General features: G+C 44.2%; 1 protein-coding gene across 1 annotated transcript; it reads right to left on the bottom strand.

Annotated features, from left to right (window-relative positions):
- Positions 1–13,334: 13,334 nt before the first annotated feature.
- On the bottom strand, positions 13,335–17,271 carry LOC121834095 (putative zinc finger protein 702). Its single transcript, XM_042287845.1, has 2 exons — positions 17,027–17,271; positions 13,335–14,162 (listed from the first exon to the last, which is right to left on the bottom strand). Exons 1-2 carry the CDS (start codon positions 17,103–17,105, stop codon positions 13,705–13,707), a joined length of 537 nt encoding a protein of 178 aa, XP_042143779.1. The 5' UTR covers positions 17,106–17,271; the 3' UTR covers positions 13,335–13,704.
- Positions 17,272–17,491: the final 220 nt, after the last annotated feature.

The following is a 17,491-nucleotide window of genomic DNA, read 5'->3' as shown; positions in this document are numbered from 1 at the left end:
CAAAATATAGCCAGTCGTTCAAAATACAAACGTGCGATTATCATTTACTGTTATTATCCCTCATACTTGATTCACTTCCGAACGAAATTTGAATATTTCATTTTTTATTTCCGTACCCCTTTAAAGAACACAACTGTGATGATGATTTAATGAATGGTGATGATGAAATAATTTTGACTAAAGAGAGTGACCACAAGGGTATACTGAAAGAATCACTAACAATGATGAAACCTAGAAATCTATTAGTGCCTTCCCTGTGTTTTGCCATTGAGTGGAAGAAGTTTCTTGGCCTATATTTTTGTTAGAAACAGGTGTGATGCGTCGTCTGTTTTTTTTTTTTTAATCTTGATGTTGTGCATATTTTTTTATTTCCTAGGTTGAAAGCTCAAGGCATTCCCTGTTGTTTGTCCAAACACATTTACCCAAATGTTAGTAGGTTGCTTTTTTATGTTTACTGTCCTTGGGTATGTCAGGGGTTGTGAACAGTAAAACGCTGTAAGGCCCAGGAAGGAATTCCCTTTGTAAAGTGGTGGCAAGCAGAAGAGGAATTGAAAAGACTGACTTCATGTCTTCTCCTACGTTTTCTTTTTTGGGTCGCCTATTCATTTTTTGCCCATTAATACTCAGCTGTGTTTGATACTTCTCTGCGTTTGTGTCATCCTTCAGAGGACCCGTCTTTAATAAATTACGTGTTTAGCCTGTTTAGCTAGCTTGCATCCTCCTGTTTGTTTTTGACCATTAATAAATGACTGTAGGATTCAACTGCAAGCACGGTGTTAATGGATACTAATAAATAGCAGCATACTTTTATTGACTAGTGGTGATGATTGGACTAGTTAGTAGCCATTTATTGAAAAGAAATCATGAAGAATATGGGAACAGAGGATCTGAACACAGCACAGCGCTGTGTTGATCTCCTCCTTCTTGTCCGTGCCATTCACATTCCATATTTTTAATAACATATTTATTAATAATTTTCTGCTTGGTATCATCAGTATAGGGGTTCACTGGAACGACCCATCTGCTATTGCATTCACTTTAGGGCAGCTCCCCCTTCCTCATGGTGCCATCGTTCAGGAAGTGCAAGGCGGGTGTCACTCTCACTCTTGTGGTTCAGTTTCCCAGGTTCCCATAGGTTTCAAGCTGCTAGCCAAACTGAGTCAGGCCTTCCAGCCCTGCAGGAAATGTCAATTCCACTCTTTTAGACGTAGACACCCGCATTTTGCGTGTACGTGAAAGAAGCTCTAACAGAGAGGAAAGAAAATGATTGGCCTTTTTTTAAAGCATCCTTTTCTTTCGCTGAGAACATACATAAACGTTACACGCTATTGTACATTCAGTGGTGCGGCTTAATTTAGGAAGAGCACGTTTTTTCATATAACTTTTATATAAAGAAAAAACTCAATATAATGGGTCGGACATAAATGGTTGCTATGAACTGCCCTATACATTTACACATTACCTGATATCATTAAAAGAGTAGAGTAGCGTAGGGCTGCACTGCACCAATTACGTCTTTGTAACCAATTAATAGTTGGCATTTATTTGTTTATTACTATTGGCTATTATTCTTTGACACAAAGAATAACCGGGCGAGTTGGTACGGTGGTAGTCTTTGAACTCCATCAAATATTCAGGTTTGACATTAGTTAAAGGGGCCCTCCGGATCGTTATGCGATGATCTATTTATGGCGGTAACTCAATCTACAGGCCCTAAGGATCCTAAAAATCGTAAAATTACGGTCATGCGCGGCGGATTTCCCTATTAAAATTGCTATCAAAGTCCACGGCACGCCCCCCTTTCTGAGATGAGCCCGGAAAAAGGGAGGGGCATCTCTTTACGCGTCAGCCAATAGCAAGCGAAGGATTCCGGCGTCACTGCGCGTCACCAACGCGGCCGACTTCCGACCCGCGGTGGAATCTCATGAACACGCGCGGACCGTCGTCAAGGAACCCGGACTTTGTGCTCGGCAGTCGTCGTTCGTCGCACCGCACCGTCGCGCTGCTACTGCATTACGCAGTCGCATTCCACAGATGACAAGGAAAAGCTTGACTCGTTGACGTGTAAGGATCGCAAAGCTGGCTTCGGAGTCGGGATCCACGGGAAGGAGGAACATGTGTCCCGCAAACGCACGCCTGCAGACGCCCCGGGAAGCAGACGAGCCGACGCGCCGACGCATCGCTTGCGGGGAGAAAACATAGTTCGCTGGTATTGGAGCGATAATTGCGGACTATGTTCCCCGCACCACAATCAGTTTACGTTTTTCTCAAACTCTAATTTACAACAAGCTTAAAAAGTGTTGCAATAATAACGTTCGCATTCACCGCGAGATGCAGCATTTCCATTGGTCAAGTTTTAGCGATGGGCAGGGAATGGGGGATCGTCTTCCAAGAGGAAATAGTCCCGATATATTTCTTCTGCCATCTGCTTAATAAACGGTTTTGTAATCTAAAACTTTGTATACATATTAACTTACAACTACTACGCAATATAACAACATAAACAGACGATCGCAGAAACCTCCGGAGGGCCCCTTTAATTTTTTCCGCCTTTTTTCATGTTTTTGTTTTTTCTAGCTGCTCTGATCTTTGTAAGGTCTTTCGCCACTACTAAAAAACGTGACATCTAAACTCCTTTTATTTTTTGCATCACACAATCGTGAACTTAAAAAGTGTGCCGTTTCGGTAAACGCGAAGAGACCTAATTTCCGAGGGTGAAACCTCTAAAAACAGCGGACAACTAAAAGAAACAAACACAGGGCGTTGTTTGTCCGTTGTTTTTAGCGCTTTTACCCTCGGAAATATGACGAAGCGACCGCGCGTCTCTACGCACAGGCATTAGCTTATGCAAAAAACATGCTGCATGCTCGCTCTTCTAACGTTTTTCTCGCTCCCGCTTTATGAAACAAATCGGTGGCGAGCGGCTGTTAGGACAAGATGTCAGAACTAGCATGACCTGTGATTAACACTTTGGGACGGCGACTGAATGCTTGAACTGCCGTCAGACGGCAGTTGAACGCTCCGCACAAGCGTCGTCGGACGAGCGCCGCACAATGGCGCAAAGAACATGCCCAAGGTTCCGCCGCGCGGGAATCTTTCTCACACTGCGGAGCGAGCCACAGGTTTTGAAAAAGATACGCTCTTTTCAAATAACGAAATAACACAGGGCAGAAGCATAGTTAGAATCAAGCATAGCTTAGCAAGCACACGGTACACGACAAAGTTTGAAACAGCAGCCCACTTCGCAGAAACAAAAGAAAGTTGCTAACCGGCGTTTGCACGAGTCGTGCATGGGCGGTTCTGAACTTACGGGCGTTGCCAAGACGCAGCGTTTCCCAGCTCTCAGTCATCGATTGTTATTCTTGAACACGGTATCCGTAAGGAAGATATTTAAAATATCCACTAAAACGGCTAAAACGTAAAAAAAAAGAGGAGATTTCCGAAGCTTCTGGAACTTCAACGACCATTCAAACGAGCCCAACGGAAGCTGATTGCGATAGCGATGGTCTTGCGCAGTCTTCAAGAGTCTCTTTTCCTTTTTATTTATTGTTATTTTTTAGAACTATACTAAGCAAAATAAATTATATTAGTAACAATAAGATTTTCACTAAAATAATATTGTAAAACATTAAAAAAGTGAGTAAATCTTAGGTTTTATTTAAACTTTAGGTTGTTTCTTTTTTGTGTAAACCGAAACCGAAACTAACTCAAGCAACGTTTCCTTCGTCGTAATTGTTTGCGTGTGCGTGTGTGCATGCGCGTGGGTGTGTTTGTGCGCACGCGTGTGGATGCGTCCGCGTGCATGCGCGTGTGCGTTTCTGGTTGTGCGTGCGTGTGCGTCTGCGCGCGGGCGTGGGTTTGCGCGTGTGCATGCGTGTGTACGTGCGTGCGCGCGTGTATGTGTGCGACTGCGAGCGCGCAAGCGTCTGTTTGTTCGTTCTATTGCACTGCGCCCGCAAGAAGAACAATTGGATGTCCCTGGACACTGTTAAAACACTAACCTATTGATTATTATTATTATTATTGTTGTTGTTATTGAAACATAGCCCTGAGACTTTAGACACAGGGCCCTAAACTTTTCTATAGCTGGCTGTAGCTGTATCTATAAATTTTTAAGGCCGACCATGCGAAGCTACAGGGGGTGATAGCCTCCCATTGAATTTCCCATAGACGACCATAGGCCATTTTTTATGGGATGTCTCGGATTGGTTTATTCAGTGTGTCGAACCGAAAAAAATACGGGTTCGGTTACGGTTCAGGTTCAGGTAAATTTATTTTGTTCCGGTTCAGTTCCGGTTCGATTAATTCGATCCGCGAACCGGTTCGGGGCGCTGAACCGGTTCGCGAACCGGTTCGGAAATTATAAATGACAAATTGCAACATCAAAATAAATTATAAATAAAACATCTGAAATCAGCACATACGAAACGGGATACATCCTAGTGTAAGGCTCAGGGATTTCTACCAGGAATGGTTTCTTTATGTGCACTCAAAGGTACCTCACCGACGTTTACGCATTCGGACTTCATCTAATTGGGTCCGACGCCGTAGCTGTAAAATCCGCGACCTCCTTACAAACCCACTTACAAGTAGAACTCGCTAACTATCCCGCCACCTCGGCGTGTAAGCAATTGAAGGAACAGTGGGGGGAAAATACAGCTTTCTTTATTTGAATTAGCCTTCGGTAACTCAAATTAGACCCTTAAAGAAGTTGTCGCTAATCAAGATACGGAATATGAAAAACACTTCACCGAACGCAACGCCAGAAGGACGTAATAGAATAAATATTAAAATAGAAGAGTTCGCTGTCTCACAAATATGTTAGCTTCTAAGTGCCTATACGAAACCGGATGCATTATTATCAAACTCCACAGTCTTTTCTTTTCTCATACCGATGGAAGCAAGCTTCAAGAACTCGCGCGTTCTAGAAACGTGTTATGAAATGAACACACAGCAGCATTTAGGATTTACGAGATTGTAGGAAAATAATATCCCGTGACGCGATTTTTTTTTTTTTTTTTGCACAGTTTTCCAATTTTTTTTCTTCCCTGCAAGCCGCGACCAGCGCAATACTGGTTCCTATGTCAAGATTCATGGATGCAGCCTTTGTCAAGATTCATGGATGCAGCGTTTATATTCCTAAGACTGAGTGGAGAAGAAAAATATGTAAGCAAGGTGTGTGTGAGTTGACGGCACTTAAAAAGCAAATGGCATTGATAGCACATTCATTGTCAACAGCGCGTGGCCGAACCGTTTTGACATGAGCCGGTAACCGTTATTTTTTTTTCCGGTTCAGTTCCGGTTCGGGTTCATCACGATAACAATATAACGGTTCGGGTTCGGGTTCGGGTTCAGTTCCGGAAAAAATACCGGTTCGGTTCCGGTTTTCGGTTCGGTTCGGTTCCGGTTCGACACCCTGGGTTTATTATGGGATTTGCCTCTTTATGTGTGTGAGTTTTTGTGCATGTCACCATATTCTCAAATGAATATTTTACTCGGGTTGACATGGTCATGAGACAGGTTCTAGCAGCATGTCATGAATATTTGTCAAACATTTTCACAATATTTTGATTTCATGTTGCCAGATATAAACTCGAGACTAACTGATTTTTTTACTGCACACTTCCATCCATCAATATTTGTAAAAAATGCTAGTATAGAGCATTTCACCCTACTTTCCGATTTCTGAGCATGGAGTGATTTGTAAGAAAATTAAATATGAACTCATACATAAAATTTTGTTTTCAAACATAAATATTGTATGCAAAAGAGGCACTTAATTATAAGCTATTTGCATGAATTACAACTGACATTATAAGAAACTAGACTGCTAACAACTGTTGCTTTTCAAGCAGAAATCTTACCTGTACATTATGTACAGAGCCATATATAAGCTTTCCAAAACCATTTCACATTATTTATTTAGCACCCTCTTCTACACCCTTCTCACATTCTTCACTAAATGTAAGGTGTAACACGAAACAGCACCTTTTTCGGTAAAATTATGAGGTTGTATTCCTAGTTTTAGGTTGTTAAAAAGGTGTAGCCGAGGGTGTAAGTTGCTACAACGCCCCTTTTACACCCTTAAAGGTGTAACAACTTTTACTGTGTAGTACGGCCGAGCATCACTGGCGTCAATCACCACGATAGCGTCACGGCGTTGCCCACCACCCGCCAACAATCACGTTGTTAACAAAACCAGCGTTCTGCACATCTAGGTCGAGATGTTCATTTTCTTTTTCTTTTACGTGTGGCTCGATTTTGAACGTTTCCGTTGCGGTTTTAACCGAAGCTGTTAGCTTTCCTAGGCTCAGGAAATCAGTATCCTAGCACCTAATTAAAACATTACTGAGACTAGCTTAAGTTTAATCAATATATGAGAGACGTCTTGTTTAGGCTCTTCCAAAACACAAAGTCTGAAATATCCAATCTTATCCGATTCAAGCACAAGCTGATCGGGGTGCATGGCTAGCGTGGCGGTTTACTAAGCTGAGTGCATTGATACACCTATAGGTTTTTAAGGTAGAGAAGGGGGCTTATGGTCGGTATACAGGTACACTGGCTGGGTAACGGTGGGTGCGTCTTCCAGAAAAGGGGAGCATCTGCGCCCGATGCACCCGACTACAACTTTTTTTTCTTCGAGTGCAGTTGGGAAGTAAATATGTGGAGCAGTAACCGAAAAATCGCGGATGTGGCATTCGCACTAAGAGTGCCGCGCGGCGACAGAGCGGTATTCGCGTCTCCAGCTCGACGCTCGCCCTCCCGCGGCGGAAACGGGAAGCGCTCTAGTGAGGGTCCCCCGACTCTCCTGCTCAGCGGGCATGGCGGAACTGCTCGCGATCATGGCTCGCGAAATGTCGTTTCCGAATGTAAACAAGACTCTTCACTGTCCCAACGTAGTTCTGCAGCCGGTATGGGATTGTACCTTACTGTAGAGTTTTAGTATTGCGCATAGAAGCAAACGCAAGCGGTATGCGTTTGCGTTAGAGTTCCGTGCCCCACGTTGCGCGTGCGCCCCATCGCCATGCGCCATCCAAGACCGCAATTTCGGGCTCCGCGCACGCGCAGTGTAGAACACGTAAAGCTAACGCAAACACACAGGGCTTGAGTTCGCTCGTATACGCAATATTAAAACTCACAACTGTTTCACCGGCTTCCAACGCCAACGAAACGTGCTGCAGTGACCAGACGTGCAAGCTGGTAGGCGTTCCTTCGAACTGGAAAGGTTGAGATTGGCAAAACAACGGCGAGCAAATACAAAAGTAAATAAATGTTATGAAAAAACTAATAATTAAAAAAAAGCTTTTTTATTTTTTTTATTTTTTTATTTTTTATTTTTGGGCATTTGGATTGGAAGGTTATTGGCGGCGACTTTGGGCGTTTCGCCGGTTGTCAAAAGTCGCGACTTTGAGCACAATATACTTTATTCACAATTATTGTAATTTTACATGGATTTCTCACATTCGCTAAAATGTTTTCATTGATTTTAGACTATTTTTTTATTGGTAATTAAAATGCAGCAACTGAAACCAGTGATGATAATTAGCACAGTTTTTATTGTCATATTTCTTCGCGCGTTTAAAATTAGATTATAAGCAACAAATTATATTAGAACTTGAAGAATTACTTATACAAATATGTGACTTTTAATATTATTATTATTAATACAAATCGCGGCAAAGTATGCCTCCAATTAACGCCAAGGTCGCGAGAATACGCTATTTAACAATAATAGTCTTTCCAGAAAGGTATAATTCTGTTTTCTTTTCAGCATATGAAAAACTCTGACATAGTTATCAAGATAGACAAACAGTCAAACGCCGGATGTAATATGAAGTCCTACACGTCACGCGGTGCTATAAACACACACACACACACTTCAGCTGTCTGACTCGGATTCCGTCTTTGGGTTGTTGCAGTGAGAGCAGCGTTTGTTAGTTTATACGTTTCGTGGACATATTATAAAAATTAGAATTATTTTCTTATTCTTGTGCTGGAATAATTGTCATTATTTCCCATGACAATTATCTGAGCGAGAGAAAGGCTGCGAGAACGCACAGATATCAGCACTGATTTTTTCAGCAACTACAAATATCACCCTGGATCGAACAATATGTCACAAAATGAAGTTTCCGCGAACAACTTTTCTAAGTAAATAATTACGATGTGAGACACATCCTTAGTCGTGAAATAATTCGAAATTAAGGCCTATATCGAGAAATTAAATCCAAAATAGAGGTAAGTTTCGGTTTCGCTCCAGAATTAAAACGCGCATCCTTCCGTAAATAATACGCTAAACACCGTTCTTGTTTTCAGGTTAAAGGGGTAACCTGCGCTCATAAAACATTAGCTTCCTTGTATTACCAGAAATAATTTATGTCGCTCAGTGAAGCCAGCACACTAGATGGGCTCAACAGCGGCGCGCATCTCTGACCCTCACTAAACCCGCCATCTTGGAAAATGAGTGGCGCCACCTATAGTTAGTTGGAGTCGCGGATAGTTAACGCGAAGATGACGTCGGCGCTGCTTTCGTATTTTATTTTCATAGAACAACGACGGGCACAATATTTTCCCACTTCTAGTATAATGTTCCAAATGAACATATCACACGACAGTGCTAGTTAAGACAATAGCCTTTCAAGTCTAACGAAAAAAAAAACTGAATAAAACGGTGATCGTTTGCTTGCGCTAGCAGTGTTCGCGCGATGCACGCACTAATATTCTGCCAACCACTCGCTCGTGATGCTTCTCTCGCTGCCCGTCGTTATGCCAAAGTTTCGTCAACGCGATGAAAGTTTAGATTATGGGTGTCCCTGCGGCGAAACTGAAAATCAGCACTTTTGGCAGAACACTTGTCGGCCATGTTTATGTCCACGGCGGCCAAGCTGAGAATCAGCACTTCTGGCCAAACACTCGCCGGCCGTGTTTATGTTTCCGGCGGCCAAGGTGGAAATCAGCACTGCTGGCCAAACACTTGCCGGCCGTGTTTATGTCTCCGGCGGCCAAGCTGAAAATCAGCACTGCTGGCCAAACACTCGCCGGCCGTGTTTATGTTTCCGGTGGCCAAGCTGAAAATCAGCACTACTGGCCAAACACTTGCCGGCCGTGTTTATGTCTCCGGCGGCCAAGCTGAAAATCAGCACTTGTGGCCAAACACTTGCCGGGCGTGTTTATGTCCCCGGCGGCCAAGCTCAAAATCACCACTGCTGGCCAAACACTTGCCGACCGTGTTTATGTCCCCGGCGGCCAAGCTAAAAATCACCACTGCTGGCCGAACACTTGCCGGCCGTGTTTATGTCTCCGGCGTCCAAGCTGAAAATGAGCACTTCTGGCCAGGCGCTTGCCGGCAGTGTTTATGTCTCCGGCGGACAAGCTAAAAACAGCTAGTTTGTGGCCGGACCCTTGCCGGCCTTGTTTATGTCTCCGGTGGCCAAGCACTTAAAGTGGCCAAGCTGTCCACACACTGGCCAACCGTCGGCCGTTCGAAATTCACTTTCTGGTGCTGCTTGGGTATATACCAATGGGTTTATACGGGACTGGCGCAAACGTAAAGGTGTTTCGGGAACGGGTTGAAAAGGGACAGGTTCAAATGGGAAGGGCGATTCGGGAATTCTCCTGTATGAGCCTCGGCCGGTACACGGAAGCAGTCTTCCGGAGCTGGTCGGAGCGCTCGTCACGGTGCCCCGCTGTGTGTGCCGCCGAGTGGATTTTCTGCTAGTCGCCCCATTTTTGTGCAACTTCTGTTCTTGCTAAAATCGGTGTGAGGTGCAAAGTGCTATTCATCCGATCCTATCAACAACAGGCATCGGACGGCATAAAGCAGGTCCGACCCCATCAAGCACCCTAGGCAAACTCCTGCCGTTAACGCCCCCGGCGCCCCGTTTCCTTCGCCTTTTTGTACGCTCCTCTCTACGACATCACGTAGTCAGTAAACATGTGAGTAGTAATTCAAAACGAGTATTTTTTTTTTCGGAAAAGAGCCGCCGTGTTTAAATAAATTAGTAAGCTAAAAAAACTTTCAAATGGGGGCGCAGCGGCGCAACCCTTTTGATGGCTTCCTGGGCGGCATCACGGGTCGCCTATCCCCGGTCCTGGTGTAAAGTCCTGGATATGGAAAAAATATGATGCTCTTTTTTTTCTTTGGGGCTAATTTGAAAGAGCAACTATTTTCTGCGGTTGCGGTCGTCACGAACGTTTATAGTTAGGGTCGATAGGTCCTTATCAGTGCTCCATTTTCTTTTTTTTTACTAACTGTCCCTAAGCACAGTTTGCACGCTTAATCACGCTCGGAATGTGTCGTTAGCCTACTGTTGTCCTTATTGATTTGTGTTCCCTACACCGCGGCTTCGACTTATCATGAATAGATCTATCCTTTTCACCCATAAGAGCGTCGCATCTTTTACTATTAGTTACACTAAACTCGGTCCTAACATTTCTCCACCAGATAACCTATCATTGTAAGTAATTTTTTTATCAATTTCTTCATGCCCGGACTGATTCGTGACCCACCTCTAATATCCCTGCTTCAAGTGCGCTTGAAACTGGGTTTTAAGGGCTTTCAGAACAAACTCGTGAAAGAATCAGAGAAATCGGCTCGTAATCTCCACTCTGCGCATAGCTCGACAGAATGAACTGGTTCGCCGACTTTCTAAAAGAGTTAAATCGGAGAACCTTTTGCAGCATTCCCAAGAAGGGGTATACTGTAATTTAATGAATTATACCCCATTTTCTTGGGAGTACCTCTAAATACTCCAAAGTGTGTATCCGTTCAGATGAGGAGAAAATTTGTCGACACCCGGTGACCTCACTCAAATTAGTGTTATATTCAATCAGTTTATTGCAAATCTCTTATGGTCGTGCAAAACATTACTACATTATTTGGGAAAAATAGAAAATAAAAGAGAGCACAGTCAATAAAACCAGTTTTCAAAATAATGGTCATGCAACAAATCTTACAAACTAATAACTCACAAAGATGTTAAACGGTTGTCTGAGTTCATATCCTCGGCCTTTCGCTGTGGAATGAGCGATATTCAAATTGGCGCAAAAGTAACATTCGTTCACTTTTGAAAGAAACCATAACGGTTTATCGTTACGTTCGAAGGACGGTAACGAATATCAGTAGCCCGTTAAGTTTTGACAATAGGGAATTGTAGTAGACCGTTTCCGCAGCCCGCTAAGCACCCGGATAGCGCTCCGTAATCCGCCACAAGACCTTGAACTATGCAGACAAGGCTGGCGGCGCGCATGCGCAGCTGCGCCGTTTTCCTCGGGGATACCGTAGCGGAGAGGAAAAACGATCTACTACAACTCCCTAATCTAACGAGTGATTCTATTTTGTTACATGCTTTCTGTAACGGGCACACCGGTGCTTGGGTCCCACTGGTGCAGAAAGCCCAACACCCAACATCGGAGCACGGCCCCTTGAAGTTCACAGTACGGTGGGAGCTACGCGTTTGACGAGCCAGACAACCAACTCGTTTTCATCTCCTGACCACGCACTCTGCGTGGATATGGCTGGGAGCACGGACATGCTCGTGCTCGTAGGTTCTACCACTAAACCAGCTTACGCCCTTTGCACCTGCCACCAATGAAAATGTTTAGCGTTCAATATAATTTTGTAAGTAATTTTGAATGAATAAATTGCACACTATTGATTTGAAGGGCCTGGTTTCAAATAGGATCTTGCTGTTATGATCGAAAACTACTAAAAACACCCACGCTGCAATGATATGAGGCACGCGCAGCATTCTACGACGTTCCGAAGAAATGCTCAATTTGAACGCGTATGTAGGTTTCGATTTCTTATCGAAGCACATCTCTGTGCCGGCGATCCCGCCCCCCGTGTCTAAGACGCGCAACGTATGTGCGCCGCCACTCATCGCGCGTAGAGAAGTCTACATAAAAAAGCTTCCGGACAGTCATATGAGGTCCGCCTTTTTGACATCGGTGCCAGAGTGAAGACGCTCCTTCACGAGCAATGCGTGGCGGTGCACGCACGTTGCGCGCTTTAGACACGGGGGGCGAGATTGCCCACGCGGAGATGCTCTCCGATAAGAAACCGAAAGCGAGATACGTGTCCAACTTGAGCATTTGTTCAGAACTCCGTAAAATGCTTAGCGTGCCTCATGCCATTTTAACATGGGTGCATTTAGTCGTTCTCAATGATTCCGAGCAATGTTATCTTTGAAACCATTCCTTTAAAACTAATATTTAACAATTTAAGTACACGGAATTTATTAATCATCCCATTATATTCAGCTCTAACAATTTTCCTTGGACAGACCGCTACGGCATCATAATTCTCTTTTGTGCCGTGCGTACTTTTTGCAGTGGAACGTTTGCCCGTTTTTTTTTTCTGGAAACATCGTGTATATGTTAAAACAAATATTTTATACGTTTGGGAACAGGACTCCCCCTCCTTCAATTCTGGCGCATCAGGCAATAGTGACAACCACTGTACAGTCAGAGCAGATTAAGACATATTTAGATGGATTATACATATGTAGTTTTTAGACACATAACTATATACACAATGGAGTCAATTATGCCTTTAGTACAACACATGTATATGATCCGTCCACTACAAGAGGAATTTCGAATATTTAAAATCCTGACGAATTCAAGTGAAACTATCATCGTTTAAGCTTAGGTCCGAGCGTGGCCGATGTTATGAGGCGAAGCGCCAATCAAACAGCGAAAGAGGCACACAGCCATGACGAGTTCTCTGCAGTTCATAGGACTCTAGGAGTAGCCGGTATTCGCCATCTCTCTCTGCGTGCTACTCCATCGGCTAGTTCTATCAAGCGCAGAGAGCAGGCCATGGCGTTGCGCTTTTTGCGCTGTTTTATTGGTCCTCCGGCTCAAAACATTGTCCGCGCTCGTACCTAAGGTGAAACGAAGTATATATGAACACCAAATGAATAGCACTGAAAGTATAAATGTCCTAAATAATCAGGACCGTCTTCGTGAATGCGCAAAAAAAACCATGCAAAAGGAAAACGTACATACGAGTATTACAAGTAGCAAGCACATTGAGTGATGTCATCAGAATTCAGATACTAAAACTGGTCAAAAAGAAAAGGACAAAGAATATTACGATATGAGATAGGAAATTACACCGCATTTCTACATCTTCGAGTCATGTATATTCATTGCAGTCCTATGAGCAAAGCATTAGTTTCCAGCTTGGCGTGTTAAATAGTTTCGAATATAGCTTTATTTCTCATCTAAAAATTATGCTGACCCCTCCTCATTACTCGGTTGCTCTTATACTTTCTTAACATTAGCAATATTCAAGATTGCTGCTGTTGAAAGACCTTAGGTATTTTATGAGTTCGTATGTTTATGGTCATGAGGAGGCCGACTTGAAAGGAACGTAAGTGACCCTACAGACAACCCAGAGACGTCAGGTGCATCACGTGATTAATGACTCTAAATTAATAAAGAAACACAAGGCTTCAAGTATTTTCTTTTTTTCGTGTACAAAAAAGAACTCTGGTCGCTTACTCTAAGGTAAATTCACATTTTTTAGCTGTGTTTACGCGATCAGTAAGAGGAGGAAACATTTTGAACCATGCGAAACACACACTGCTCGCAAGTAAAACCCCTGCAGGTCTATCGCCAAACGATATGAACACATGTCGGCGCTCGAGTATTTCGTTTAAACACCTTTCACAACTATGATGCGCGTGAGGGTTTCGATCACTTGCGATGTATCTTTCGATGATTGCATAAACCGTTATCAGACGCAAATGCTCTACCGCAGGTCTCGCACTTGAACGGCTTCTCTCCGGTGTGAGTCCTCTCATGGTTCGCCAAACTGCCTTTCTGAGTAAATGCCCTGCTGCACGTGTTGCACTTGAACGGCTTCTCTCCGGTGTGAGTTCTAACGTGAGCCGTCAAGTTACCCTTCTTCGTGAATGTTTTCTCGCAGGCACCACAACTGAAGGGTCTCTCGCCAGTGTGAGTCCTCTCGTGGATGGCGACATCCGTTGCGGAAGGGCGTGAGTAAGGACAGAAGCGGCACGGGTGCTTCTTCGGTTGTCGGTGCTTCTGCCGCTTGTGTGGGTCCGACCAGTTGGTCTGGGGAGAGGTGTCACCTCTGCGGCTGTCGCGGTCAAAAGTATCCACCTGGTCGCCATAGCCTGCTCCGTTCCAGTCTGTTGGGATGGCAGGACAAAGCGAGAAATGTTCGCGCATTTTTAATTGTTCTGAACATGGTCCAGTATACCTACATTATGCCGGTGCGGCCTACAGTGGGTATTCATTCATTTGAGATGTTAAAAAAAATCATTCGCAAAGCTTGTAAATGTCTACAGGCGATCGTTTAAGACTCGATTCTGGCAGCCCTATGGTGCGGCAGCTGTGGTGGCTTGTGCGTTCTCCTAACCAAGTGCGGAAGGGGAGTCAAGCCGCCGCGGTCGCTGCTGCACAGTGTTGGCGGTAGCGTGTTACAAGTAACGTCGTTACCGGTAACACCTTACTTTTGTTATTAACGTGTAAAGTACTCGTTACCTTTCCAAGACAGTGACGGGTAACGTACTTACGTTAGTTATTTCAAGTAACGGATAACGTAATTACGTCACGCGTTACATCTTCCGAAAACTTGAAAACGAACACCTGTATTTTTGCCAGTTTTTATACTTCGTTTTACCTGAAGTCCAGATGCAGCTGACGCTACAGGCTGATGGGAATTATCAGAGAGAGGGGAAAGGGAACCATCATGTTGTTCTTTGTGTTTCTGTACGGGTTTAATCTTCGCTGAACCAACCGTAAACATTCATGTCCCAGTGACTTGTGATTTTGACGCTGCTTGATTTGTCCCATTAGTTCGTAGCGTCGGCTGCGTCTAGATTTAAGCTGAAACATAGTATGTGACCCAAGTAATTAATTATTGCACTCATTCTACATACTTTCTAAAATTTGCCTCTTTTTCTCACGCAAAAATTTCCACTTTAGGAAATCTCCAACGCCCGCGCCCGTCATCCCGGTGTCGAAAAACGCTGTCACAAAAAAACAACAACGAAAAAAAAACGCTGTTACCGTCAATTTTTAAATACGAAGTAACGCAAAAGTAACGTGGGCTACTTTCTGTCGGTAACGGTATCGAGTACCTTTATTTCACAAGTAACGAATGACGTATCTTTCCTTTTTTTACGGTGACGCCTACAACACTGCGGCTGCATAACGCTGCCAGTAGGGAGCGCTGGGTGATAGCATGTTGACATTCATAATGATCCTGACTGTGTATTAAGTAACGCTGGAAGGGTCGTTCACACACCCACATATTATTAGGCTACACAAAATAGCATTCAATAGGCTCGTAAAATACTCGTTTTGCACCTTAGAAACTGAAAAGTTTGCTAAGGCCCACAGCGATTTTTTTTACGAGCAATCTGAAACTGCGAAAAACGGTGTTTTAACTGAATGCACATTTGCCAATCTAAAGCTAAAGCTAGGTGACACAAATAATGTTGAGAGAAAATTCTCAAGCATTTGAAACAGCCAAACCTTTTTGGAGTATTTTATGCGTCAAACAGAATTTATAGCATTTGTGAGAGCTACTCAATCAACCGGAACTAAAGGAAAAAATACAATTTTGTGGTATAAGTAAGCAACTCAGCATAGTACATTTCTCTGATATCAAAAAATATGTATCAATTGCAACTTCGAGTGCTCGGACTGAATGTTCCTTCAGTTGAGCCCAACTTGTTTGCTTATGGCGAATTCGCGTGGTTCTTTCCGCGCGCTCTCGAGCGCTCTTTCCAGAGCGCGCGAGATCGGGTGGTTGAAAGCGAGTGCTGTCGCCTGATCGGGTGGTTCATTCCGAGGGCGCCTCTCCCTCTCAGAGCGCTCTCTGGCACTCCGTCTCTAGCCGTCGGAGTGCGGAGCGGCGCAGGCGTCACGTGGTACTTGGACGGGGATCACGTGGTTTTGTTGACGATGGCCGGCAGTGGTCTGTGGTGGTGTGCGGGGTACGGCATGACGAGGATTGATATGTGGTTCTACAAAGTGCTTCTGAATTTGACGGTGCGAGGATTACGACGGACGGGACGACATTCCTTTGCGACCGTAACAGGAAAAGTCGACGTGTGAAGTATTCCCAGCGCTTTCGCGAGATCGTTGATCTCACGGCGGTGAATCCGCTAAGCCTAACCGACGAAGAAACAGCTCGTAGAGCTCGCCGCTGTTTTACCGGGTTTTGTGGTCGCTTCAAGAAATTTTCAGGTTTGGTAAAAGTGCATTCAAAGGTTTGTGTTCTAAAATAAAGGAAGAGCCGAATATAATGCACTGTGATTTGTGTCACATGGCGATGCTTGCACGATATTTAGCCGTGAGAAAAATGCGGTTTATTAACCGTTTTATATTTGCCTATTCTGTCGAACGCGTGACCGCTATCGCAGCGCGTTCACTGACGAAAACGCGATGAGTTGACAACTCTTTCCAAGCGTTGGCTTTCATTTCCGTTCTGCGAAAATCAATTCCCATACTGCTGTTTTCTTCTTTTTTTTTACATGCCGATGCGTAAAACAATTTACGTCACAACAGTTATTTCATCACGTTGCGAGCGTAAATTTTGCTCAATCGTCCACCGTACGCTGTAAGATCGTGTTGTTTTTAATGCATTACCAATGTCAAGAAGTTTTACTTCCGTGACTGGTCTGAGAATCTCGGAGCGCTCTGAAGCCAGCAGTTGTGATCGGCTGAAAAGGATCCCGAGTAGCTCTGGCGGCGAGGAGGGGGCGCTCTGCTGAATCGAGGTCAGAGGAGAGAGGCGACCACGCGAATTCACCATTACTTTCACCATAGTTGTAGTACTCGGACTTTGGAATGTAACCCCTTTATCCCACGGGAGGAAAACTTTGTGTACCACTTCAGACTCCTGACATTTTCTACCTTCTGGAAAACCTGGCCTACAAAACGTTTTTCAATTCGTGTGGAACCAACCGTTCATGAATATGTCAGGATGTGCTAAGAAGGTGCGAGGCTGGGTGAGTGTTTTCCCGTGTGCGTCTTCGCATACCTGGTGTTGTTAGTTCTCTGGGTACCATAAGATTGGCTGCAGAAGTCGCACCGCCGTCCGTCCTCCCCTCCTGGTCCATCTTCAATGGTTGCCTCTGCAATTCGGTTCTTTGGAAGGAGAGCTCCGCCCCCTTGTCCTCGCAGTCCGTTCTCTGCCATTCGGAGTCGAATGCTGCGTCGGCAAGTTCTGTTAGGAGTGAAGATCAAATTTTCTTTAGTTCCTTTTTTTATACTATACCAATTCAGAAGCCCAATCAGAACGAACTTAAGGAACAAGCGAACATAGACACATCATGCTGATGAAGTAAAGAAATTCAGGGGTTTACATTCCTATTGCGGTGTAATTCAATAAATAAAATAACGACATCACGAAAAAGCACGGGCATCAAACTGAATATTGAAATTCCCGAAAAACATTATTGCAAAAATTGCACGTGAATCATACATAAAAAAAGTGAAAGCCGTT

This window comes from Ixodes scapularis, unplaced genomic scaffold (genome assembly GCF_016920785.2).
Source record: "Ixodes scapularis isolate PalLabHiFi unplaced genomic scaffold, ASM1692078v2 ptg000494l_1__unscaffolded, whole genome shotgun sequence".
Taxonomy (NCBI): Eukaryota; Metazoa; Arthropoda; class Arachnida; order Ixodida; family Ixodidae; genus Ixodes; species Ixodes scapularis.
The sequence above is the reverse complement of the archived record's forward strand: the minus strand, read 5'-3'. Positions and strand labels throughout refer to the sequence as shown.